General features: G+C 48.2%; 2 protein-coding genes across 7 annotated transcripts in view; both read left to right on the top strand.

Moving 5' to 3' along the window:
- The window catches only part of PRRG3 (proline rich and Gla domain 3), an 8,720-nt gene extending 733 nt beyond the window's left edge, over positions 1-7,987 (top strand). For 3 of the 4 annotated variants that reach the window (XM_019540300.1, XM_019540304.1, XM_019540303.1), the window contains exons 2-4: positions 1,287-1,328; positions 6,759-6,919; positions 7,422-7,987. In XM_019540300.1, the coding sequence (XP_019395845.1) occupies positions 1,322-1,328; positions 6,759-6,919; positions 7,422-7,958 (705 nt within the window). In that variant the 5' untranslated portion in view covers positions 1,287-1,321 and the 3' untranslated portion in view covers positions 7,959-7,987. Of the gene's footprint in view, positions 1-229; positions 380-1,286; positions 1,329-6,758; positions 6,920-7,421 lie in introns of all 4 variants that reach the window. The other variant, XM_019540301.1, reaches the window with a different exon arrangement.
- Positions 7,430-27,459, top strand: part of LOC109313642 (mitochondrial fission factor homolog B-like) — a 42,829-nt gene continuing 22,799 nt past the window's right edge. Inside the window, exon 1 of one of the 3 annotated variants that reach the window (XM_019540297.1) lies at positions 7,430-7,501. The gene's annotated coding sequence lies outside the window, so the exon portion shown is untranslated. Of the gene's footprint in view, positions 7,502-16,296; positions 17,457-27,459 lie in introns of those variants that run through there. The other 2 variants (XM_019540296.1, XM_019540298.1) reach the window with 2 other exon arrangements.

Here is a 27,459-nt window from a genome sequence, read left to right as displayed (position 1 = left end):
AGGCGTTGTCCGAGCGTTGGCAGGGTGGGCTCCTGAGGGGACACAGGTATAAAGCTTCATGTCACTTGGAAGTGCAGGAGAGGACAGGGATCTGTGGGCAGCCCTCTCCTTGCACCCATCCTTCCCTCATCACATGGATTTTTTTTCCTTAATGAAAACAGGACTAAGGAAATAGTAGCCAGGGCTGTTTCTGCTCAGGGCTGACATCAGCAACCATCTTGTTTTTCAGGGAAGATCCTGGAGGACACTTCAGGATCCCAGGGCTTTGCCACTTCATGTCATAGTTCTTTCCTGGGTTGCTTATCCAGAGGTTTAGAAAGAGAGGAACAAAAACAAATTTTCCAGCCCTAAAAGCACCTGCACTTGACTGTGGTGGCATGTGAGCAGGCAGTTCTTACACTTATTATCTCAGCTCAGTTCCAGCCTGAGTTCTGCAGTCAGTCTTTTTGCAGACTGCAAGCACCATTGCTCTATGCCTTGGAAAGCTTTACTTTGATCATCTGCAGACTTACTCTGTTTTTTCTAACCATTCTTGGTACAGGGACTGCTGCCATGTTGAAAGAATGGAGTTGTGGTGTTGAGTGGTAGGCACAGTAGGGGTAAGCAGAAAGGTGGCTTGTGAGGATCAGTCTCCACGTTTCTCTGAGATTAGAAACAGCTGCTTTCTGCTGCTGGAAGGATGAAATTCCTGGATTTTTAAGACATTTGGTTCTAGTATTTGTGTCCAGGAGCTAAACCTGTGGGCCAGTGTGCACTTCTGCTAGTTGCTGTATAAATGCAGAACAACTTGGTGGTCCTTACCCCTAGAAGCTATCAAACCCGGCAGGGCTAGTGTAGGAGTGTTCCCTTGTCATCTGCCTGGGTATTAATCCTAAAGTTAGTAAGTTTCAGGGCCATTTTTCCAGCCCAATAGCTTGGCGACTGCAAGCTTTGTAGGCCAACTGTCATCAGACCTCTCCTCTGGTGAGGTGATCTTACTTGATTTCAGAATGTTGGCTGGCTTTGGGTTCTGCATGCTTCTAGGCAACCAGGGTTTGTATTTTACAGGATTGATCCTGTGAACTGTTTGAGTGACCTTGATCCCTCAGGTTTGAGAGATGAGGCTATTTAGCAGGTTGCAGGATTGGGCTCTGTGGTCTCAAACTAATAGGAAGAGCTTTCCCTGGCAAGGAGGAGCTCTCCCTTCCTGGCTGCAGGATGGAGCTGGGTGTTAGACACAACCTGAAAAGCACTTTTTGTGAGCTTGCTTTGTGCAATTCCTGACTCTCCTGTTTTCTTCTCAACAGGTAGGTGACAGTCCTGAGTGTCTGAGGGAGGCAGCATGGCAAGTAAGTATTTCCCAGGATGGGTCTCTGGAAGTATGGGTGGGGTGGGCTTGCAGCCCCTTCTTGAGAGAAGTGCGGGGACACCATCTTCTGTACTTGGAGGGGAGGCAAAGGGCTGTCAGTCACCTCCTTGAGGTGAGGGAGTTGTCCATTATGCCTAGGAGCTGTGGCAGCATTATGGCTCTTGCAGAAGAGGGTAGAAGTATGGCCTTTGTAAGTCTTTCTGCATTTCTCTGTAGTATTTCCTGGCCAGAAGAATCTGAAGGTTCCTCTACTATAGAGGAGTTGTTCAAGGTGTGCTGAAGAGAATGGCTGTCAACTCCACCCCGCACCCCCCTCCCCATGCAGTAATACATTTGCTGTCACACTTCTTTGGATGAGACCTGTTCACTTTAGAGTTCTGTTCCCAGCCACTGTGGGCAGGAGTTTGCTGGCATAGTTGCTTTGATTGTGCTGAGTCCTGTTCCCACCTTCTTGTGTGCACTGGTCACTGTGTAGGTGGCCCCAGTAGTCTGCTTGCTATGCACTGCCTGATACAGAGGTCATAATAAGTCCATTGCCTGCATAAGTAGTGGAGCACAGGTACTGGCATTGATGTGTACATGGTGTTTATTGCAGTAGACTCCAGCACTAGTTGAGCTTTTTTTTGCTTCAGCTGCTAGTGTGGCTTGGAAGAGAGCATACTGGAACCAGGCCTGAGGGGCTGGTCCAGCAGTTTTATATCAGTGAGCTCTATAACTGAGAAGGTAAGTTCTTGGAGCAGAGAGCTAAGCCATGAGGAGGCGGAGGGACTGTAGTTTTGATGCAGATAAAGCTGGGGCCATGCTTCAGGTGTAGGATGGAAAGTGAATTCAGTATCTAAAGAGCTGGACCTGAACCCTCCCTACTCACTTTTCCATGCAGCCTGATGTGCTGTTGGGTAGCACAGAGGCTGCATGCAGTGCTGTGATGAGAGCCATGGAGGACAGCAATGATTCTAAACCAGGACACCACAAAGCCAGTCTGGGCAGTGGCAGAGATCTTGCTGGGATTGCAAGGTCTCTTTGGGGACTCCAGGGATCCAGACATGACAGAGGTGATGCTGGTTGAACAGTTGGAGGAGTCATGGAATGAAGGGTCCTCCATGCCAGGTACGCAATTCTCTGTTGTAATGCCTGCTGTACCAATGGGCAGGCTAGCCTCATGTGGTCAGGGAGAGGGTCTGAGGTAACATGCTTGCTGCCATTAACCGTTTTCAAAGGCAGAGGGAGTCTTCCATGACAGTGGAAGTGCTCACATCTCTCTAACCTGCCAAGCCCCTTCCCAGTAATCCTTCAACTCTGGCCATCTCCTTGGTAGCCCTGGCCAGCACAGTGCCTTTCTGGCTGCTACTCCATGTCTAGGTGAAGACTTTCAGAGCCGCTGTAATTAAAGCGCCTGCAGCATCATGTGTATTCAGCATCCCATGCTTCAAAATGGTGGTGAGTTGATTTAAATAAAGCTCATCAGATGAGCCATTTTGAAATGTGGAGATACTGAAAAGGTGTGATGCAGAGGCTGCTGGAGCACACTAATTAACATGCTCCAGCAGATTCTCTGCTGGCCCAACTGAGTCTGCTCTGACACGTGCTAATTAGCATGTGCCTTTGTATGTCTCCCCCATGATCCAGTTTTGGACCTGCAGAAGTGCATATGCCTGTTTCTTTCATTCATTCGGTCCTCCTGGCACCATTCAGGGAAGGCTCTTCCACCTTTCCTCCCTCAGACATTGCTTTGCACACCTTCACTCACATCCTCAACACTCACATCACTTCAGGGCGTTTTGATTGCAATGAACAGTCTTGGTTAGTCGCATTCTAATGGGACAGAGTTGAGTGACCAGGATCCTCAGTGGTGGACAAACCTGGGGAAAGCAAAGAATGTCCATGTCATTTCAGGACCTGCAGAGGAAGATTTGAAGGAGGTTGGAGTGATCATCCCAATGTATGGAGGAGAGCGCAAGGTTCACTTCTGAAAGATGGGGCAGGGCAAGGCCGGTCTCTTCCCAGCAAAAGAGGAAACAAGTTGTGCAGACCAGCAGTTTCTTCATGTAACTTCCACTGAATATACAAGGGCTCAAGAAAGACTGACCCAGCAGCCCATCCCTGCACTGCCCACTCTGTGCTGTGTTGCAGGTTTTGACAGTGCCACCCGTGGGGCAGTTTTCTTCTCTCCTGCTCCCCCATCAGTCCTTTGCAGACTGAAGAAAATGAAGGAGAATGGGGATTCCAGAGAGATGCACATTCACCCCATAACCTCTTGCCCTTGGTTTTGTAAATATGTTGTTTTGCTGTGCTGTCACAGCTGGACTGCATGATTGAAATTGCAGAATAAAGTAGCTTCTGGAGAAAACTCCCTAGTTTGCAGCATTTGTGCTGTTCTTTGTCCATGCAGCAGTAGTTCTGGCCTCCACAAACCCCTTCACCCTAACCAATCCATGCTAAATCTTGGCAGGGGAGGAGAGGGGAGAAATTAGTTCATAAACTGTGTAAAAATTTATCCCAACCACTAAATATGGCAGCACATCAGAGTAGTAATTGCTTATGAATACAGGTGCATCAGGACCTCTAGTGTACTCTGTAGGATCCGGTGCTGTATGCACTGAGGGCAAGATAAACGAAAGTCATTCAGTGGAAGGAGAAGTCAGCCACTACCACAGCAGTAAGTACAGCCCCTAATTAACAAGGGAGTAGCAGTTACCTAGGTGTTAGGCCTAACTTTAATTAGGGCTGTATGTGTGCACAGAGTGCTTGAATTTGCACAAGCTGTGACTTCTTTCCCCATTCCCCCCCACTCCAGCTTAGGCAGCCATTGTGCCTTGCTGTGCCAAGGTTGCTGCCTTTTTCCTGCTCTGAATGTTAGGCAACTTGTGGTGGGCAGGTATTCAAAATACTGTTCTGTAGCATAGCCCTGGCAAATTCCACCTTTGCCTCACTCTGATGCCAGTGTTTAGTGCCTTCTGGATACAGGTGAGGCAACATGTCTGGCTTTGTATAACCTAGGAATGGTTTGAGGAGCCAAGGCAGGGGTCATGAACAGCATTCATGTTGCTTGTTTTATAGAGTCTGGAGTGTTTGACCACTCTGGGTACACTTGAATTATCTTCCTATATGCATGGCCCCTTCTTATTCATGCCTTTATTCCTGGCTTGCTGGGCCAGGGCCTCGGATTGGCCCTGTCCATCAAACCCACAGAACCCATTTACTTCTCGATAAACCTAGTTAATTTAACTGATCTCTGGTATATTGGCTGCCCTGCTGTGCTATGTGTAGTGCTATGTTATTACAAGCTCTGTGGTGAGATTCCTCTGGGCTCTGCCGTCTCAAACTGGGACCCAACAGACAGCCATTGTTCTAGCTATATAGCTTCCATGGGATAGTTGCTGCCTTTTTTTTATGGAAGAGGAGCCGCAGTGTTTGCCTGGTCCTGTACTGATGATATCAAAAAATATTTTCTCGCTTGCTGCTGCCTATCTCTCATCGTGACTAGCTTGTTGTCTCCTCCTGCCCCTCCATAACTATAGAGTAGTGTTATCTCCAGGAAGTTACCTTCAGCCACTGCACAGGTCAGGCCTGGGTAGCAAGCTGCTTGCTTTGGTTTCTGGGTGTCTGCAGGTGTTGCCAGAGTGCCCTCTAGTGTCCTGTGGCAGTTCTGCAGTGCTCCAGTGGGACCCTTTGTTTTCCATCAGCTGAACATTTATCTGGACTGCTCTCTGCTCCCCACCCCCATGGGAATTGGTTTAATTTTCCAGGGAACCTTGGGAGTTTGGCCTTTTCTCCCACAGCCCCTCTGGGCTTTGAGGAGGCCTTTTAGAATTTCCTACAAGCCATTCCTTCCAGGAGCTTGTGGGATTGTTAATATGGCATAAGGGGCTGAAGGAGCATGGCTAGTATGTGCATGCTGCACTGAAAGTACTTAAATTGGCATCCTTTTCAAGTTGATATTGTCAGTGGTTCATTCACTGCCTGACCCTCTGATCACACAGTTGCAGTATGTGTTCAGGTCATGACTACTGTGAAACCTCCTTCCCTTGCACACAGGTGCTTTTGGTGGGGTAACTTGCCTGCTTGTTCATTCCAGTCTAATGCTTGGTGCCTCAGGAACTTGGTGCTTGTGGGCAGCCCCCGTGACAGGTCTTTTGCCTGTTGTTCCAGGGATCAGGGCCTCCAAGGTGGCAGCTTTCTTCTTCTATGCAGGGTTCTTCCCCATGCAGCAGAGCTGCTGCCTCATGTAATGTTCACAAGCAGATCTGTGCTAGAGCAGTGCTTGTGGGGCTCTCGTCTCTTGCCACTGCCAGTGCTTTGTTTAATCTGGTCCTTTGAATTAAGTGCATATGTTCTAAAAGACTGGGGCAGGCTGTATGGCAGGATGGGATTGGCCTGGATTGGGTGTCATGTAAAGTTTCTATATGGTTAAAGAGGAGAACAGATGGGTGATGTAGCATATTGTCCACAGGTGGCAGCACTTTGAAATCCTGGGAGTGTAACACTAGCAATGTTCCCTTGGGTCAGGAGGTTATAAAAATAGGGCTATTTAGATGCTGCCATGTGCTGGGAGGTTCCCCCCAGCCTAGTCCTGCAGTTAGGTGAGCAGGAGTGTTTGTGCTTTTTTCCCCTAAAGCATTCAGTGCTGCAGAGTGGGCATGTGAACCCTGGAGGGCCAAAGTTCTGTTCTGAGATGATGCCTTTGGCTTCTTTACATGACAGTACTGGGTGAATGGGGTGGTGCTATGGTTATCCTATTTCAAAATCTCTCAGGCCACTGTCCTACATGGTGAGAGGCTTACCTCAGCCCAGTTCACATCTTCCATCAAGTGCTTTATATTGACACTATCCAGGCTAGTCCTAGGCAGCTGGGACTCCTTGAAAGTGAGTGTCCAGGTCCTGCTTTTCTCTTGGGTAGGGTAAGATAGGGCATCTCATCTTAGCCAGCATGAAGGGATGGGCTCTGTCACTGGCTGCTTAGCTTAGCTGGTGGCAGGGTGTGTGGAGAGGAGCATGTTCTAGTCCTAAGGGAGGTTGGGGGGAACACACTTTTTGGCAGACATGCCACAAATTAGCTCTATACCATCCTCGAGTGCCACTCTGATGAGCTTCTGAGTGATCTGTTGCTGTTTTCTGCTCCCTGCCCAATCTCTTGCTCTGCTTTCTACTTCCTGCTCTATCTGCCACTGTTGCCTGTCCCCTCCCTAATCTGCCATGTGCCACACAGATGCTGCCCAAGGAAGGCACTTATACCACAGGTTGGCTACCCCTATTTGAGCCCTTGTTGGATAATTGAAAGTCAGCTGTGCTATAGCTTTTGCTTTTTCAGAGATGTAACAAGTTCCACATTTAGGTTTTAGCTGGGAAAGAGGCTGGTGTGCGTGTGCATGTGCGAGTGTGCAAGCCCTCAGTACCTCTTCGTTTGTTTCAGTGTTTCTAGGGGCCAGGAATGCCCACTCGGTTCTCAGACGCTTGCCCCGGGCCAATGGCTTTCTGGAGGAGTTTCGCCAAGGCACCATTGAGCGGGAGTGCATTGAGGAGATCTGCAGCTATGAGGAGGTCAAGGAGGTGTTTGAGAACACAGAGAAGACGGTATGTAACTTGAGTCCGGAGTTGGGGAGTGGGGGGGAAGTTCCCCCCTGCCCCCCTCACAAGATGGCTTACTGCCCAATTGCTTAAGTGTCAGTAGCAAATCTAGGTCTCACTTTCTCTTGTTAAACACTTCTCTAGGGCAGTGTAATGTTTTTTTCCCCACTCCAAGTCCTGGGGTCTGGGGTCTGTGCTCTGAATTCTAGCATTGGCAAGGCAGTGCTGACACTTCCACAGCATGTTTTTGTGTCATGCTTCCCTTGCTTTGACTGGCCAGGGCAGGGGTTGGTGTTGAAACAGCTGATGTTATGTCATTAGTCCATTAGCTGCAGGCAAAGTAAGTGGCTGGAATCCTTTACCTCAGGGGTTGCTCTGCATCTGAGGCCCCACTGGACAGGGGAGGGGCTGGGAGGAGGTGGCTGAACAATTGTAGCTGAAGAGTGCAGGGTGGGCACTGCTGTGACATGAACTTTTGTGACTAGTACTTCTTTCTTTCTCTCTGTAGTTGGAGTTCTGGAAGGGCTATGCCAACTCTGTTTACTCTGTCAAGGACCCTGGCCAGGGCTTGGGGCACTCTGATGCAATGTATGTGGTGGTACCCCTCCTGGGAGTGGCCCTGCTCATAGTCATTGCCTTGTTCATCATCTGGAGGTGCCAGCTACAGAAAGCCACGCGCCACCGGCCCTCTTATGCCCAGAACTGTTACTTGGCCAGCCGTGCGGGCCGCAGCCTCCCCAGAGTCATGATCTACCGAGAGACATCGCACAGCCAGACAGAGGCCCAGTACCAGCGGGAGCCAGGCCCCAGGGTGCTCGGAGATGGCAGAGCAGGAGGTGGTTCCCAGCTGGATGGGACCCTTTACCCTCCAGAGCACTCTGTGTCTGTCCTCTCCAGACTATCCAGTGCCACCCCTCCCCCTTCATATGAGGAGGTGACTGGGCACCCAGAGAACAGCAGTGGTGAGGAAACCGGTGTTTCCTACAATGACCCTCCACCCAAGTACGAAGAGATTGTGGGTGTGTCCCCTAGCTTGGGCAAATAATGGTACCCACTTGCCATGTGCGGACCCTCCTTCAGGTGTGATTCTTGCTCTCTCACTTTTACCAGACGATGCCATCACAGAATAGCCTTACCATCCTTGTTCACCAAAAATAACTGGCCCTATGAGAGGGAGGTGGGGCAACAGAGTCCAGCTAGACCTCTCCTCCCCAAAGCAGGGGTTGCAACAGAGAGAAGCCATCAACACAAGAAGGCTTCTGCAATTTTCTTTTCCCCACATTCTCTTCACCAGGAAAAACATAGCTAGCCCAGACTCCATGTGGAAAGGGACCAGCTCAGAGAGGCACAGTGGCAGGTGGGGTAGGAGTATCTGCCCAGGATTACCTGGATGGGAGGGTTCTGGGAGTAGCTGGCTGGGAATTTTCCACTCCATCTCCCAGCAAAGCCCAATTCCTTGCTGTGGGAGGAGTCCCTAAGCCCTCCTGTGGGACTAAAGCCTGTCCCATATAGATGGTATTCCCTATGCAATAGTGGTACCAGTAGAAGCAGGGAGGGAGGCTCCACAGAGCAGCTGCCCATGAGAAGGGAAGCTGGCCCTGCCCTCCATTCCCTCTTGAGTGCCGTAGCAGCAGAACACAAGTGGCAGATCATCACGGACTCTGTGTGGGGGTCATGTTGGTGCATTGCATCCAAGAGAACTGCATCACTTACCTGAATTCCAGACAACTTCACTGCCACTCCAGAGCTCACCTTGGCTCCACCACTTACTCATGCAGGTGCTGATCCCCCTACATTCACAGTGCTGCAACATGCAGAGCCTGGGGCACCAGTGATTACACACAGATGGGACTTTTTTTTACCCCTTCTTTCAATACCTGTTGAGCTGGTTTGTGCTCCATTGCTGGCATTGGTTCTAGATCTAGACAAGACCCTTGTTTTCTGCATCAAAGTTATGGGATCTGTTTTGGGGGCAGGTGGAAGGAAGAGGAGATGGTCCTGGATTATTCCCTACTCATTCATTAAGTGTTTGATGTTTATTTTGCCTTCGGAAGGTTTACCTCTCCTTGGTTTTGCCTGTGTGGGTGAGAGAGAGAGAGAATGTTGAGCACTTGACCTCTGCACAGCTTTGCACAACATAAAATGGATCCACTCCAGCTTTGTCACCTAGACCAGTGAGCTGCACTGACTGTACTTCTCTGTCTCTCCCCTGCTTGTTCCATCCATCAATGTGTTTAATGTTGCCGTTATCTGTCAAGGGGAGGGGCTGCAACCAGGGATCCTATATAGTCTTTAAAGGGGTAAATCTAAGCAGTACTCACATGTAAAGTGGATCCCTTGGTGCAGATATCTGAGTTTGGCTTTGTAACATGTTTCCTGTTGAGCATCCCCACCCTCTGTAGCAGTTGGGGATGGGGGCTTGGAGGTAGGATACTTGTCTAGATTTGTCTGTGGCCAAGGTGGATGAATGAATGATCTTTCTTTTTTGTCCTGAACGACCCTAAACCAAATACTGGTCCAAGCAGATCAGCAAGGTTTTTCCCCCTTCTCTGAATAGTAGGGGCATCACTTCCTCCACACTCCTTGGTGCCTCATGATCTCTGCCAGTACCTCTACCACATACTGAATGCAGTTAAACGGGGTGCTTCTTGGATTCATGCACTTATTTCCTCCCTGTCCCACCATTTCCTGCCAATGCTGACTGGACCAGCTGAAGGAAGGTGGTGTGTGAAACTACATATGTCCAGGTTGGAGGGTGCAACAAAGAAATCTCCCCTTCCCCAGAGCACATGATGTGACACAGGGTAGTTATTCATGTTAGGAACCAAAACCCTTGAAATTCTACTTGCTGCCACCCCCAACCTTTCTCAGTTCTATTCGTTCTGCCCATCCATTCTGCCACAATCAGCTTTGAAGAGGGGGCAAAGGGAGGGCCTAGAATGAGTCTAATCTGAGGTTCTTTATTTGGATGGTGCTGATGCTGCTGCCCATATTGCAGCCCCAGGCATAAAGGAATCTAGCACTTGGTGGGCTGAAAGATTGTTGGTTTTGGGCTTGGTGACCTTGCCAAGTCAGACAAGCACTGTTTGTTTCCATGTTTTCTTTGTCACTTAAGGCAAGGGCAGCAGCAGTTTTAGGAGAGGCAGGAACGTTGGAACTGAAATGGGAGGGAGAGCACAGGAGTGAGGAGGAAGGAGTTGTGGGTGAATATATTGCAGTGAAATAAGCCAGAGGGGATGGGTAGGGTGGGAGGAGGGGGAAACCTTAAACCTTTTGGACCCTGCTGCTCAGGAAGTGCCCAGACACTGGCAGTGCTGTTAGTGCTCTGAATGACACGGCCATCAGCAAAATCACTCTATACCATTTTGGTTAAGCAAAAGATATAGTGTGGGGAGTTAGGGTGGTGGGTCTTGTGCCCTTAACATCTCTGCAGGCTGGAGTTGGCTGCTTGGGGAAGGGGCATTTTCTGTATGGTGCATATTTGACATATTCTGTATGGTGCATATTCTTCAGTGTGACTGTGTTGGAGAGGTGGTGTTCTCAGCATCATCTCCTTTATATGCATCTAAGTGACCAGCTGCACTCTTTCCTGTGACTTTTGGATACAGTGACATCATTGTAAAGAGGGACATGAAACATGCCAACTCTTTGGAGACTAACCTGTGGGTGGGATTGTGGCTCAGGTGTGAGACCTGGAGTGCAAAAATCAGGTTTGTTCCTGGGCCTGTCACTGAAGTGTGTAGCCTCCTTGTGCCGCCTCTTCCTCACTTAGAAGAACTTGACCTCACAGAGGTGGTTATGAGGCTGAATTCATTGCTGGTGAAGTGTTTTAAGAACCTTGCAGACAGATGTGTGGCCTAGCATAGAGCAAGTAGAAGGTTCCTGTAAGCTCCCCAGAGCCAAATCAGTGAGGCTTCACTCTGGACATGTAAAAGTTCACTGGTGCAGAGCTACAAAGTGTTTTTTTGTGGGGACTTCTATACTGGCTGTGGTGCATTTTAGGTGCTAGGGCTAGTATTCTGAAACAAGAAGGGACTCTCAGATCATCTGCTGTCACTGTGGAAGCCCCAGCTTCCAACAGAGCTAGACCTCAGGCTCCTATGCTGCTCCCTCGTCTCCAGATCTTCACTCTCACCTCAGACTGTGCCCAAACGGGGCACAGGCAGACTTGGTTAAGGCCTGGCTCTCTTAGAAACATGTTGGGACAGGCGGCTTGCAAGAGCAGTGTTGGATTCAGTGATGTGGGTTTTTCCTTTAATGTCTTGTCTAGTTTAGTCGCAGGACTTGTAGTGGGTGTGGAGCACTGAGAATGGGTTTTGGGCAGTTGTTAGTTAAAGAAACTGAAAATGATATGATGAGTCCAATTCCCTGCTCCTTCAAGAGGGCACAGCTCTGCTGTTTTATACCAGCAGTGGTATTTTGTGGTCCCAGCCCGCACTACCAGTTTGGTTTGTTGTTTCCATGAGGGTTTTTCCTTCACTCCAAAATCTTCCCTACTCTCTCCCCACCTTGAGAAACCAGAAGGACAAATGAGGATGGTAAAAAGTCAAGAACCTGGGAGAATGGAAAGCAGATGGAAAGGAGTTAGTGGAATCCACAAAAAGGGTTTGTTCAACAGCCTCAAGCCTGTCTTTGCTGAGCCTTGAATATACAAGCTGTAATGTATGCTAATTCTGGGAACTGAAATGGCCTGTGACCAAAATGTGTTTCAGGGCAGCAGGGCATCAACTGTTATGCAAATTGAACGCTGGAAGATTTTTTTTTTTTTTTTTAATGAAACCCAAATGTTGTTAAGGATGTCTAGAAGACTAATTCTGTCCTAAAATGCTAGGAGTGTGACTTGATGGCATCTTTTCCCAACTGATGTAGGAGAGCAGCTGTTTTTCCTGCTTTTTGGGTTTTTCTTTGGTTCTGTGATATGTTGTTAGGAAGGAATAGCTTCTTGGTGGTGGTTCTGTAGTACCAATCAATTGCACGGCCCATCTCTTTCCTTTTGCAGCAGGAGCACAGCATAGCTTGTGGGATGGATATGAAGGGGGTTGAGAAAAGTGTTCCTGTTATGTTTCATCCTGGACAGTGCTTCAGTTGCTCTCAGGGTTATGCTTGCAATCTGTTCCTGAAGGAACTCCACTAGTAAGCAGAGCTCTTTGCAGCAAGGGACTTATCCAGGGGCCACCTGTGTTTTTTTCTGTTCACCACATCACTATCACTGCCAACATTTCCAGCCCCGGATGAGGTGATCCCATAGTGCTAGTAGTATTGAAACATCCAGCACTGTTCCTGTAAAGTTGAGCACAATTCCCCCCCCGTGGGTACTGGCAAAGACAACTCAGCTGGGTTGAGAACTGGGGGTTTTATACTCCTTTTGGCTGTCCTGGGGTTACCTCTGGTCCAGCTGCACCATTTTCTCCCCTGCTTTGCTGTGAAACATCTGACCACAGAAATGCTGACTCATGAACCAAGTTGATAGAAAATGCTGTGATTTCTGTTCCAGAGCCTCCATTGTTTTCAGCTGCCTGCGTTGTTTGTTGTGTCCTCCTCCTTTGGGGTCTGTTTTCTACATTTGGGCCTTAGCAGGTTGTGAGAGGCGTCTATGGTCATCAGTAGCCGCCTTTGGGATTTTGTGGGAACCTGAGAAGGGCCAGAGGGAGGCGGAAGAGAATTCTTCCATCAGCCCTCTTCAGTCTTCACCACAGTGAGCCCTGCAGTTTGTATTCTGTAAAACTTGGTATATTTCTGTGCAAAAAAATTATTAAAAAAGGAAAAAAAACCCACTGACAAAATCGTTCAACGTGATGGTTCTTCAAACTAAACCTGTTTAGAGTCCAGCAGGAGCCTAACCAGGGGTGAGCAAGTGGGTCGCTACTGTTAGCAAATAAAAACCCAGGATTCCAAACTAGCCCAGGGATTGATATGACACCTCGTTCAATGAGTGATAGAAAGGCTTTATTTACTACAAGTATTTAAAATCAAGTCAAGTGAGCCCCAACCGAATTAAAGTCCAGTGATTAGCTATAAGGTGACGATTTCTCACCGAACAGGTGAGGAAGAGGTGATCTGTTTCTCTTCAACTTCGAGTAAGTTGGGCGCATCAGCAAGTGGCGTCAAAGAAATTTTTTACTCTTGAAGCATGTGTGCTGTTTTACTGTCTTTTTATACCCTGAGTTTAGCATCTTCAAAGCATTCTTTTAGTTGTGTAAATCAAGAGAGAGTCCCAAGCAGCAATTGACAGAAAAAACCTGCTCATTACTGGTTATCAGAAATTTCTAATTTGAACGAGTTACCAATAAGAAGAGGTTTGATTAAGAAATTGATTAACAGCCAGGAAAAACATACTAAATCAGGAGGAGACATCTATCATATGGAGAATGTCTCTTTTTGCACATAAAGATGAGTTAGTTATAAAAGAAATGCAACCCAGGAGGTACTCCAAGAGGTACCCCCTCTCCAGTTGAAGGGATCAAAGCAGGTACACAAGTGCTGTGGGAGGTGTAGGGACTCTCCTCCCCGTATAGAGCAGAGCCAGACCACCAATGGGGGCTTAACCATATACCTTTTAAATGAGAAAAACAGTAGTGGGAACATAACATGTATAAACCAGGGGGTATATGGGACACTATAATGCCCTGAGGGGACAGTATTCAATAGAGGTTAGGCACTTACAATCATACACATTCATCCAGTTGACAAAAAACAGGGTTAACAAAATATAAAAACACAAACAGCAGAAAAAACGATACCGGCTGGCAAAGTCTAAAAGGCACAAAATGTCAAACAACAAGGAATATAGGGCCTAGGTACCTGAAGCAGGGAAAGGAGGAAAACACCATGGCCCCTTTTCTATGGCAACAAGAATTTCTCCCTGACACCTCACTCCATCCCAGCTGGGACTTGAACTCAGATCTCCCACATGGTAGGCAGAAACTCTAGCACACAGTCACCAGTGCTGGTACTGGTCTAAGCTGCTAGGGGTTTTAACTTTCCAGGATCCCCTGCCTCACATCAAGCTTCCTAGTTCCTTGCTGGAGCTGGGGAACCTCTCCTACTGGGCGCAGCCTCTCATAGGGGATCCTAGAGCTCAGCGGGGAGCCTCTCCTGCCAGCCACACACTGTGGTGCTGAGGGTTCAACTGCTGCCTGCAGGTCCTACTCCTTCAGGTGCTTCTGGGGCAACTGCTCCTGGCCCAGCTCTTTGGATCTCCTTCCTCATGGTTCCTCACTAGTCTCCACTGAATCAGCTGCGCTGCCCCTTTTATCCCCCTCCAGGTGACCCAAGGGGCCAATCAGGACATGGAGGGTGAGGAAAGGGAATCTCAAGCCCTTCAATCGGCTTTTACCCTTTCAAAACCCCTGGGCCAAATCATTACCAGCTAGCCCATCACAGAAATATTTACCATACTAATTAATCAAGGATAGACATTTCATATGGTTACACACCAGACAACTAAGAGTTTGCCTGAAATCATTCTGAATATAGGAAGATAAGCTAGAAGAGATACTTTATTATTCCTTCTCAGATGGCCTAGCCATGAACTTGCATCCTCCTGCAATACGCAGATAGCAGGGGTGGGGAGGTTAGAGGGAATATCAGAATTGCAGGCAGCAGCTGGGGTCTTGGCCAGGTAAGACTGACATCTCCCCCTCATAACTAGCAAGTGTCCTGGGCAGAAATACCTTGGGTCAAGTGGGTCTGGGAGGTCTCAGCCCCTTCAGGGCACAATTCAGCTTGGTACCTTATGAAGCTCCCATTTCCAGGGCAAAAGGAGCATGCGGTTCTACCAAAGAAAGATTCAGCAGTAGCATCATTCTTGTATTTTGCACTAGTGTAAATGGTAAAAAACACAAGGTACAGGCCTCAGGGTACATGGAATTGGGCCCCTCTTGTCCTTTTATTGACTAGCTTTTTAAATGTAATAAAGTAGCCGTTCCTTTAAGGACTTAAGACCCAGCATGCAGAGCCAAAGTTAGCATTATCAGGAGGTAAGATGTAGCCTGGAAGCCCTTCTTTGAAAGTCAATTGTGTCCTAGAACGCTATGCTCTACGTCGGGGGAGGTATGTCTTGGTTAAAGAACATACTGAGAACTGGAACATTTGGATTTTGTTGCTGACTTGTACAACCCTGGCTTGGCTTTCTTGCTCCTCTTCCTACCACCCTCCTCTCCAGCTGTGAAGATTTGCTCACAGACAGCAGTATATTTTTAAAGTATAATGACAGTTGATCTGCATGGTTATTGCTTCTGACTTGATTGTCTCTTTAAGAGAACAACTGTATGATCTGCTGTGTTCTGGAATTTGCACAAGACAAACGCAGCAGGAATGAAAAAGCAAAGCAACTGATTCCTGTGCAGCCACATATTTGGTGCAGTATGTGACATGGAGATGCACGTCTGCTAAGGGAAAACTGGATTTCTTGGGTAATAGTGCTTGGCTTGCAGTGAAAGCCAAAAGCAAACAGCTGTCTCTGGTCTCCATGTGGTGTCTCTGGTTGTTAAAAATGAATGGCAGGGGTGATGAGGGCAGAGATTTTTTTCTTTGAAAAAGGCCTGTAAGTGACTTAGGAGGGTAACCTCTGACTTTCATCTCCCCTGTAAATTTCAAGAACAAGGTTATCCAAGACCAGACTGTATGGGGGACCTCAGGCTGATTCAGAACCTCTTAAAGCTGCCTGTAATTTTTCACTCATACTGTTTATCAGGCAGCAACACCTAAGGTGGGTCTGACAGGTTGCTGTAGTGAGTCCCCGACTTTATTTTCTTACACTGATAACAAAGGTATCCTTTGAAGGGCTCTCAGCATGTTTCTGCAAAATAGGGACACAAGTCAGCTGAGATATAGCAGGTGGAGGGTTGTTTGCACTCAAATGTTTCTCAGCCCAAATAAGGACACGCCTGAGATAGGGCAACATGTCATGAAACTGATCTAGTGTATGTGGCAAAAAAAGGAAAACCATCAGCAATAAAATGGGGGAAGACATTTTAGTTACAGGTGTGCTGTAGCTTCAACACTCTAAGGCTGTGGCAGCCAACCTTTCTGGCAGGCACACCACAGATTAAGCCCTGCATCCTTCCTGAGTGCCACTCCAATCCCCTTCCCTCACCCAGTGTGTTGCTCTGCTTTCTGCTTGTCCTATCTGCCAATGTGTTGCCTGCCCCTTCCTCCATCTGCAGTGTGCCACAGACAGGCTGCCAGTGTTACTAGCAGCACCCATGCCACAGGCTGGTTACCTGTCAGGGGCCATTGGAAATAGGTGCTCAGCAAGCAGTCACTTATTAAGAAATCAGAGCATCCCATTTTCAAACCACATCACTATGGCCCGTAGAAACATTTCTGCTAACTCTCCTACTTCCCAAACCAGTAGCCACTCTTATTAGGACACTGCAGAGGAGTAGAAGAGCAGCAGCTCCTCTCCTGAGAGGAACTTTGTCTCCCACAGACACTTTCCTAGTATGTATACTGCCCCGAGGGGAACAGACTGTATCAGCGAGAACTTCCCATAACCAATACCTTGCTTTGTGTCCCCTTAATGTAAATCTAGACACTCCCAGGAGCTCCTGGCCCTCAGCAGCCTGTCCAGGGGAAGGAACCTCAGGGCTGTTCAGGATTAGTAGGTGGAAAGCACCTTAGTGTATCAAATGCAGGTTGTGACTCAAGATATGGCATCTGCAGTGAGCAGAGGGGCTCTTAGCCCCTGCTACATCCATGTGCTCTTGAGTACCCACCCCTGTTTACCTGCTAAAGCCTGCATGAATCAAACCTGTGAGGGGGAGCTTCTTCTAGCTATGTACAGGTGTGCTGGACATGATGCTCTCTTAGCCCATTCTTATGCTAATACCCTCAGCTTTCTGTGCAGGCCCCTTTTTTTGTTCAGTGTTTGTACAGCCTCTGGTGCATGGGGTCCTGGACTATGAGGGGTGCTGCTAAGCCCTTGTTGAGGACAAAGGGAAAATAGAAGAGAGCCCTCATGAATGAGCGAGGAGAGTCACCTGGACTGTCCCTTAACAGGAGGGAGAAAAGTCAATGGTTAGAGCACAGACCTGAGGTCAGGACTGGTTTGTGTTCCTGCTCTGGCTTGGCAAGGGAGATCTCAGAAAGATCCCTTAACGACTGCTGTGAGAAGGGTGATGGCTCTTATGTGCCTCCCACCAAGAACCTTATGCTATTCACATCTGTGAAGCACTTCAAACTCTGCAGATGCAAAGGTATTGGAGAAGGTGCTGCAAGCAGACTGTCTCCGGTGTTAAGGCCTGGCACTTCACGACAGTCATGAAACAGGAGAGCGAAAACAAGGATTGAACTGCTGCCTGAAACAGGAGAAATGGATTTCCAACTACCACTGAGAACAAGACAGGTTCTCATTAGCCACCTGCCATATCTCACTAATGAGCCCTTCTGTCTCTTTAAGAGAATTAAGGCCAGCTGAATAGTGCAGCCAATCCCATGGCCTTCCCGAGGCCTGACTTGCCAAAAAGGGGGAGGGAGCAGGATCCCTGAGTGATATCACCAGCAGCTGATGGAAAGGGGCAGGAAGAAGAGTTGTTTACAGGTTAGTAAATTGCTTTAAACTTGAAATAAAGCAGAAAAATAATCTAGAGCTGGTAGGGGGAGTGGAGCAGAGTGGGTGCAAGTGCAAGCTAAGGGCTGAGGATGGGGTTTGTTACTTTGGAGCTGGTGCAGGATGTAAGATTTCTCACTTCCTTCTTGGGACAGTTTGTGCTGGACTTGCCTGGCTCATGTTGCAATAGACCTATTCCAGCTTTTGCCTCCCTCTCCCTGGCTGCGGTGTGATGCAGACACCAACTTCTGCCTTGCTCAGCTTGCTGGAGTTTGCTCCTGAAGTGGATTGTACCTATTGCCTTTAGTGAGATGCACTGTGTGCAGGACTGTCCTGGGGACAGGAGTAGGACAGGCAGGGCTGGAGTGGGAATGACCTTAGTGTCCCTGGAGAATACAGGATAAGGCTGATGATGGGAGAGTTGGAAAGACTCCTTTCCAGTAGGAGTTTGCCTTTGATATAGTTTACTTAAGTGTGCGTTTCCTCCAGGTGGGGCTGCATTGTTCAGGGAGGGGGAAAAAAAAAAAAAAGTGTTTTTTACAGACCTCTGTCCCCCTGGGTAATGTCCTAGACTAATAAATTATAGTTTGGCAACAACTTATCACACCTACTGGCCTAACGCTGCATGGTTCTGCTGGCTGTTGGGCTGCCCTTGCAGCTTATGCAGGGCTCAGTCTTGTGGATGTCTCCCAGCTCATTGGGTAAATGTCTCTCCTGCAGTTCTGGTGTGTTTAGCTCCTACACCCAGCCTACCTGTCTGGGATTCCTCTGCTTCTTGCTCTTTTGCAAACTTAGCTGCTCCCAGCAGCATATTACTCAGGAGTGAACTTACTCTGAGCAGGATGAAGAATTTTAGTTCCTTTTAGTAATTCTGCCACTAGACATACAAAAAACTAGAACTCCTTGGTTCCAGAATGATACCTCTTATTAGACCAAACTGGAAAATGGCAAGAAAATTGATCTTGAAACTTGCAGAAAAGGACAAAGTCCCTTTGTCAGGCTTTGGGAAAAGTGTAGATGGTGCAAGAAAGTAAAATGTCCCCATAGGTAGGAAAAAACTGCATTTTTTTTTTTGCACACAGGGCACTGAAGATAGAAGGCTGTCCCCCTCTGGGTCCATGAGAGTGTCTTTGTGAGCTGTATGGAGTAGCTCTTTCATGTGTTGATCAGGTAGAAGTCCTTCCCTGGGGGTATCAGATGGCAGGCAGGGAGGTTAAGAAAACAAAACCAAAGTTTCCTTCGTGTTCTGCAGTGGAGTTTAAATCCAGAAATTGTCTAACGTTTGGCATCTTCCATTTTTCAGGGGTGTACTTGGTAGCGGTGTTGGTCTGAGACAAAAAGACATACACCTCTGCCAAGTACACCTTTGCCACTAGAAGTCCGTGCATGAAATACTCTGAGGTGCAAGTTGCTAGAAGGAAGCAGTGACTGTAGGCAGGTGTGTGGCAGTTGGGTTAAACTCAGATTGGGTGTAGGCAGGCTTTGCCATGAGTACTGTATTCCTGCTGCTTCCAGCTCTGCTGAATATGGGCTGCTTTGTGCTCATTAATTGCTGGTATCCAGTTAGCATGATTCAGGGCTAATTCAAGAGGCAAAGCTGATTTTCAAAGCTAGTGTCATCCTTGATTTGTGTAAAGCACCACAGCATCTCTCCAGCCTGTGCACCCAGAGTGACCGAACACCTGAGCCAAAGAGAAGTTTCACTAGCAATGCTGTATGCGGCATTTTCCAGGCCAGAAGCAAGAGCAACATCAGCCTAGTGAACAGGGCCAATGTGTTGGGGCCTCCCACTCTCACCTCATTCTCCTTGTCCCTCAAATCACAGGGGGTGTCTTGTGCTGCATCAGTTCAGAACGGCTCTGCTGTGGGCAAAGGCTTTGCTTACCTCTGTCTGCGGTTTGTATACTGTTCATTTCTTTTGTGGCTTTTTTGGGGGGGGGAAGGGGGAGAGTTGCTGGCTGGACCACTCTTTCTGTAAGAGCCCCTCTCCTGATCCCCTTTGCTCCCAGCCTCGGATCACAGTCTTCTCCAGGGCCAGGTACAGACATTGCACTTTTACCTGTAAGTGACTGGAAACTAGTTTGTACCCTCCCCCAGAAGGCAAATGTATATTCTGTTTGCAGCTGATCTAAACTGCACCTATAGGTGCCAACTTTGATTTTTGCTGGTGGATGCTGAGCTTTGTGCATGTCTACAAGAGTCAGCCCACTCCTTCAACCTGGCTCACCTGATGTCTGTATAGATCAGCTGCTTTAGTTTGTTTGGCACTTAGCTGACTGAATCAGCTCTAGCTAAGAGTGCCAGAAAGCCTTGATGAAGTGCCCAGTCTTTACAGATGCAGTGCATTACTTCAGCACAGCTCTGCAGCATCTTCTAGTAAAACACAGGGGTTTTTGTTTCAGTGCCAGCAAGCAGCTACAGAGATCTAACATATTAAAACCAAAGTAGCCATGGTGTATGGGTGCTGAGCACCCACCAATTTTTTATTTTTTGGTGGGTGCTTGAGCCCTGGAGTATCCACGGAGTCAGCACTTATGACTGAACTGCTTACAGAAAACCACAACTCAGATCAGTTCTGCCTTGGGCCAGGTACAGACATTCAAGAACCCAAGTGAGTGGCTGCAGTGGTCCTTGCTGTCCTGAAATGACAATAGTTGAATGGTATAATGGAGATGATGGAAATCGGCTTTGCATTGGATCACTACTCTTGGTTTCTGCTTCCTATTCCATGGGCTGGGACTATCTGGTTCTTCCAGAGCAGTGTCTTACTCTTCCTGTCCTGTACTGTAACCCAGCCCCTGAGGTATCCACTCCCATTGGGATCTCCTCCCTCCCCCACCCCCTTTGACTGCTTGGTGTCAGTCCCTTGAGCTCCTGCATATGTTTTGTAGTGCCTGGAGTAGCACTGTTAAACCCAGGAGCATTCTTCTTGGTGATCTCTTTGACTAGTAGCCTGGTATGCCTTGGGCTGGCTGGTTCCCACACACAGGCTCTGGGGAGTTGAAGTGCTCTAGGGACATGCAGGGCTCCCAGGGGAGGGTCACAGCCAAAAATAAACAGCTGGACAGTAGGGAAGTGCATGGGCCTGATCTGCTCTGGATGCTGGAGTCACCCCAGAGACTGTTGTTATATTCCTATCCTGCCCCTCCTTTCCTGTACCCCCAGCCCTATTCATTTGTCTCTTAGTTACACTGCCCAAAGTCACCCTTTCTTTTAGCTCAGGCTACTAGCCAAGATTCCCCCACTGGGGCCTGGCTTAAGAGTCCTGCACCTAGCTCTGAGATGGTGGCTCTCAACAGCTGCACACACAAGAGGCCAAGGGGCCTAGTGCACTAATGACTGTGCCCAAGATGGTAATGAGGCCTCCTCCCCTACAGCCTCATCCACAAACTAGCAGCTATCTGGACAAAAAAAAATATAAAACAGTAAGTCTGTACTACATGGGCTATAACTACAAAACAAAAATTAAAGGAAGCCACATGCCAGCTTACATTTTTCCATGGCTCTGTGCTTCTGCTTCCCACCATCTGTTACACTCCTCCTTGTGGGGCTACTGCCGCTTCTCTGAGTCTCAGGAGTTCCCCTCTCACAGCAGATAGACAGACAACCAAGCCTCTCCATGGAGCTGTTATGCACCAAGCCCAGGGTTTTTATACTTCTGGCCTGCCCCCTTCCGGTCACCTGACTAGCCGGCCAGGCTCAGCTTTTAGCCCCTACCCTGCTGGCACGCTGTGGCCAGGAAATTCTAGTCTTAAAGGGACCAGCCTGTTTTCTGGTAACATGGCTAGGGTTCCCTGTTACAGTGCCCCTCCTCTGTATCCTGTGGCATTGACAGCTTCTAGAAAACTCAGCCTCGGTTGTCTTCATACAAGAGCATAAATCCTGTCTGCTAGAGACTCTGCTGAGGCCAGCACTTCTCCCACTGGTGACATGAATAGCATGAGCACTCTTGTCTGCAATGGTGAAAGCCAGTGCTCCCTGGGGTCTTTTGCCTACAACCCTTTTTAAAGCTGTGTCCAGCCTTTGTGGGTTCATGTTACCTGACTTGGTTTCTGGTGTGCCAAAGGGCAGATGGAAAGACCATGTGCTTGAGGTCCCCTAGAGGCACACAGCTGACTTGTGCCAGCCTGACACCCGCTTGTGATCAGTTGGGCTGAGGCAGAAATTCTTGTTTGACTCTAACTGCTTAAAACACAAATGCAGGAAAGGAGCGTGAAAGCTAGCCCTATTGTGCTGATGTGACCGGATCTCTCTGCAGCAAAGAAAAGCCCTAAAGTAAGCTGGAGAAAGGAAACCCATCTCTTTGAGCACTTCCTTCTCAGGCCTTTTGGCAGCTGAGTACTTATTGGCCTGACTTTCCTTGGAGCCTATCCGTTCTCTCCCTCAGCCCCTCTGTTTTTGGAAGCTGTGCTAGTTTTGCAGATGGGGTTTGCCCAGCCTGTGCTGGAGGGTGGGGTGAGTGGATTGGACCCCCTTGGGGGCGGGGTCCAATCCCTGCCCCCCGCCCCATGCGCATACGCACACGCACGGGCTGGGAAAACGGCAGAACAGATCTCCCTCCTCTGTCTTCTCCCCCTGAAACCACATCAGGGGTGGGAGGGGGTGGCAGCTAGGAGTAGAGGCTGTAGACATGCAGCCTCTCTCTCTGGATCAGCTTCAATGGGGAGCTTAATCCTCCACCCTCCCGATCCAACAGCAAATGTCTGTTGGGTCAGTTAAACTCACAGCACTTTCTGTGAAGTGCCATGAGTTGGATCAGGGAATTGCACTTCTCTCAGCACCCTGAGTCTGGACACAGGGCAGAATCATAAGGGAGAGTTGGTGGGGTGGAGCTGGCTCTAAGTTCCTTTTACCTCTTGATTCCTACAGGTGAATAAGCCTGAGTTACAACATGGGGTGGAGAGGCACTGCTTTTTCCTGTCTCACCTACATAGAACCCCTGGGGGTTACTCTGTCCACTGGGGATTGCTGGAGTGCATTGCATGCTGGCTCCAACTCAGCTCAGTTCTTGCACCCTCACCCCCCACACAGTTGCCTCCTGTGTTTATGGGGGACTGGAACACAGAGGACTGGCTCTGCAGGCTTTGCTGTACCCTGTCATTCCTTCATTGTTGGGGTGATCCCTGACATCCCTCTGGTCTTTGCAAGGCATAAAGGAGATGGTGCTGCAGGCCAGCATTTGGCCCTTCTCCCCTCCTTAGTAGCAGCCTGTGTTTTAACACATTCAGGGAGCTTTCAGAGGAAGGGACAAAGTAGCCAGCTTCTGCAGCAGGGTGGAACTTCTAGGATCACCCAGACCTGGCTCGGCTCTAGCCAAAAGGTTCAGGGTCTGACAGCTGCTCTGCCTTTTCTTGCAAGCCCTGCTTCCCTGCTCTGTGCCATCTGATGAGCTTGTGCCCTGTCGTGGTCCTTCCCTTCCCAGGCTGCTGAGGGGAAGGGTCAGTGGGAGAGTTGACTGGGAGCTGGGATTTTACCAGGTGTCTTTGCCAACTCCTGCTGCCCAGGTGGCAGCTCTTCAGGGCAGCGCTATGCCAGCTGTTCCCTCTTCTGGGACTACTTCCTCTCCTGGGGGTGGTAGTGATGTGCAGAGTAGAGTGCCTTTTGGTGCTCCCTCCCCTGTCCCCCTATCCCTCATCCCTTTGAGACTTTGGGAGATGACCAGGTGGGTGAGTGGGCAGGAAATCAAAGTGATATGGCTAAAATAGTTAGGCTGTAGCTGTGATCAAAGGTGGTTGGGACCTACACACTGGGGTCTTCATTGCATCCCCCTGTGCCAACTGCTTCCCTTCTCTGCACCAACTTCCAGGTTCCTCCTGTGTGGTTCTGCCTCCCCCAAAACATCACCATTTTTCCTACCTCCCCCAAACACTCTATGCTGGGAACAGCAGCCTTTGTTATGGAAATCTTGACTTATACAAAAAAGGACCCTCTGTTTCTGTCAGGTGTAAGCCCTGCAGCAGGGGTGACTACCAAGGACAGGGGATACAGTGGGTTGGAGGCACTGGGGGCAAATGGGATAGTTTGGATGGCACAGAGGGGCTGTGACTGGCCTGCCTCATCCTTCTTGCCTCTTTCCTCTTCATTTCAGTCACATGGGGCATTTGTAGACAACACAAGATTTCCTGTTTACACCAATGCAACTCTGTGTGTGTGTGCGTGCGCGTGCGCGCTATTGGGATTTCCCACCGCTCTAAGTCTTTTCAGCATGTTAAACTAACACTGCTAGGACATATTTTATTTTGCATCGAGTTTGCTTACCTCACTCCAATCTATGGATTCGTGTTGTGCAAACAGTCGGTGACTTTCTGTTGGCACCAGGTGGTGCTGCACTATTTCTGTAGTTCAAGCCTTTAGCCAGTAGGTGCCACTGTGATTTTATTTTCTGTGTGTGGTTTTTGTTTGTTTTTTACCCTCCTCCTCCACAGCTGACCGTAGGCATCCAGGACACAGCATAGCACATGGTCCAGGTATAATGATGATGATGATGATGATAATGATCATAATAATGTTAAGAGAAATGGATGGGTGACCAATTCGCTGCTTCATAGTACCCAATGTTAATTTTTCCGTTGCCGCCACCAGTTGTATATGTGATACTCTCGCCCGATGCGCTCACTGCTGTGTTCAGAACTGCAGAGCCCAGCGGTGCCGCCAGAATGGTAAGTTTACAAATATAAAAAGTTTGGAGTGTGCTACCCTACTTACCCCTAAGGACTTGCTTCAAATTTCTTATAACTTACATTCACATTGCAGAACCATGGCAAATAATCCAGATGGATGCTGCCTGCCAGACCTGCTACTGCACCAGATACAGGGTACAAATCCTCTCAGGTGATATATAGGTAATGTCCTACTAACCTTGTACGTGGCAGGTTTGTGGGGCAACAGTTTTGGGGGGCAAGAGGTCAGTTTTTGGACTCTTGTCCAAGACCCTGTCCTCTTTCTTCCCCCTCCCTGCAGAAATGTTTCACAGAAGAACAGTAAGGGAGACTGCTTAGAAGAAGGAGTTGTTAATTAGAAAGTGTTGATGTAGTTAAGTTAATTAGTAAGTTAAGAATCCCACCCCAACTTCTAAAATTTTTTTATACTATTGTTGTATTTTACTATTTATTTTATATTGTCTTTCATTTTATTTATTATTTAAAAGTTGTTTTTACTTTGCACCCCCTTTTTATAAAGTTTTGTAATAAAGCTTTGTAATTTTTTGTCTATGTATGTGGTATGCTTGCTTTCTTCGTGCTTTCTTTCTTCATAGGGAGCTTGGCGTACATTGTGCGGCTCTGTGGTGGGTGGGGTGGGTCTGGAGAGGTGAGGACTGTACCCAGAAAAGAAGCAGCAGAGAGATGGTGCCTGGCTACCTAACGTGAAAGAATGTGATTTTTAGTATTTGGTGTATTATGAGGCAAACTTTTCCTCCTAGTTTCACAAAAGAAAAGAGACAGTTACAGGAATCATTGTTCAACAATCCATTATTTATTTACCCTTTTGGTTTTCTTTTCATTAGCAAAACCGAGTGAGTTGCATTTGTATCAATATAAGCATGGGCAGGCAAACCCACCCACTCAAGCATGGCTTTGGTAAAGTAATTAATAATTTCTGTCCAGCCCAGGGTGCAACAGTGAGGCACCTATGGAGGGATCTGATAGGAGGGCACTGCCATGGGACAACAGGGAGCTAGCTTGTTCATTAAGCTAATATGTGGTCACTAACCAGGAAGGAGTTTGGGAGGTTGGCACATGGCCAGTAATGGATAAAACACTACCCTGTGTGCTAAGAGCACAAAGACAGGCATGGGGCAATAGGGAGGGAAGTGTGTGTGGTTTTGCGGGGCGGGGGGGAACAGTTTCTGTGCCTGAGGGTTCGAAGGCCCACCATGCAGTGTAGGATGCCATTGGTAGCCAAGTGGTGAAGCATGGCTGTAACAAAGGAGGAGGAAAAAACTCAAGGAGAAAGAAGAGAAGCCTCAGCAGTGTGTGGTGATAACACTCCAGGATGCAACAGGGAGACTGGGAGGGAATTTTCCCCCAGCCAGAAGCCCCAGCTGTGGGAATAGAGGGACCTAGGGAGGGTTTGAGGGGCTTGCTCATTAGCAGAGAAATGGCCAGTAACCAGGAGAAGGCCACAAGGTACTTGGGAAACATTTCTGCTATATGTATGCCAGCCAGCCAAGAGTTGCTGAGCAAGCCCCCAGCCATGAGGAAAGCAGAGCACCTGGAACATTCGCTAAGCAGTTAGAGCAAAGTGTGTGTGTGCATACACACAGGCAGGGTGCAACAGGGAGGGAAATTTTTCCCCAGCCAAAGGCAGTGTGATAAGGTCACAGCCAGGGAGGGGCAAAGAGGGAGTAGATGGGGATCTAGTACAAATCAAAGCAATTTTTCAAGTACAACTGCAAGTACAAATCAAACATTACTGTCTGTGGCTGTAACGAGAAAGGAGTGACCATTTTTACGGGGGGGGTTGGTTCTGTGTGTGAGGGTTTAAAGGCTGACTATGCAGTGCAAGATGCCATTGGTAGTCAAATTGTGAAGTATGGCTGTAACAAGGACTTTTAAATAGAAGACATTGTGTTGCAACTCGGGAACAACTCCCTCCAGAGAATTGCTGAGACACACCGAACATATGATGCACTTCAGTATACACTAATTTTCTGGCAGGGTGAGGATGGCTACCATTTTGAACTGTGACAGACAAACCCAGTGATGGGGTTGCTAACTCAAAAGAAGATTTCTGCCATGGACTCTTACGCCTACAGGATGATGCTGCAAGCTAGAAGTTTCAGTCGCATCTTGTGATGCAAAGATCTCTTCCACCAATTTGCTGTGGGCATGTATACCAAAATTGGAGCAGAAAGGTTGAGATTCATTCGAATGAACCAAAAGAAACTCAGAGTTGAAAACTATGTTCACCTCAGGGATGCCATGAACAATGATGGAGATGCTGCCAATTGGTCATCTTGCCTTCCAGTTTCACAGGTGGGCCTTGCTACATGCATGAGCACACTCAGGATGCTATGACATATGTGCAAAACTATGGCTGCCCTGATCTCTTCATTACCTTCACCTGCAGCCCAGCTTGGGTGGAAGCGACTAATGAACTGATGCCAGGCCAAAAACTACAGGATCAGCATGATTTGCTGGAAGAGTATTCTGACAAAAAGTGAAGACATTAATGAATCTCATCAACAAGGGAAAGATTTTTGGAGCCATTCAGTGCTACATGTACACAACTAAGTGGCAAAGGCATGGCCTGCCACATGCCCACAGCTTATTGGTAGAGGGAAATAAGATAGAATGAAAATATTTTATTTATCAAACATTAAAATTTGATTACTACAACCTGTGCAAAGCTAGGTACTTTAGCTAGCAAGTAATACATACTACAGCATATAGTTCAGAGAATGCTGAAGGAAGTGGCCTCAGGCTCTTCCTCTTCTGAGCACAGCATGCAGCTAGCATGAAAGCATAGAAAGACAATAGGATTTTTAATTGAAAACCAGCATGCACCAACTCAAAAAAACCCAACAGTCCAACAACCTAGTTTATGAGAAAGTTGCAGAGAACAATGCACACCCCCCCCCCCACAAGGGACAGGCAAGTGTCACTTACCAATGAATGCATAATAGTGCCACTTCCTTTCAAGTCTCATGTTGCAAAGTTGTGCTCATCCAGGGACTGAAAGATGCGCTGCACCCCGCTTCAGCAGCCAGCAATCTTATTTGTCGAACGCTGGATTCGCATTCATTCTGCCTCTGGTGTTTAGCCGTGTCTTATCTGCAGTGTGAGCACCGCTCCCCCAATTTATAGGTCTTGAGTGGGACAGTTTCCACGCCTTCCCCCACCCGACTTCATTTTGGTATCCAAAAAAAACCAGGCAGTCTGGTGCCAGGCTGGAAAAGAGCATGAAAAGAAGACAGGAAAAGTTCTGCAAAATGCTTGTGTGCAAGCCAGGCCCACACATTGAAGGGCAAGCCTGACAGACCCCTCACCTCCCT

The sequence above is a fragment of the Crocodylus porosus genome, unplaced genomic scaffold (assembly GCF_001723895.1).
Source record: "Crocodylus porosus isolate Cpor-Errol unplaced genomic scaffold, CroPor_comp1, whole genome shotgun sequence".
NCBI lineage: Eukaryota > Metazoa > Chordata > Crocodylia > Crocodylidae > Crocodylus > Crocodylus porosus.
The sequence above is the reverse complement of the archived record's forward strand: the minus strand, read 5'-3'. Positions and strand labels throughout refer to the sequence as shown.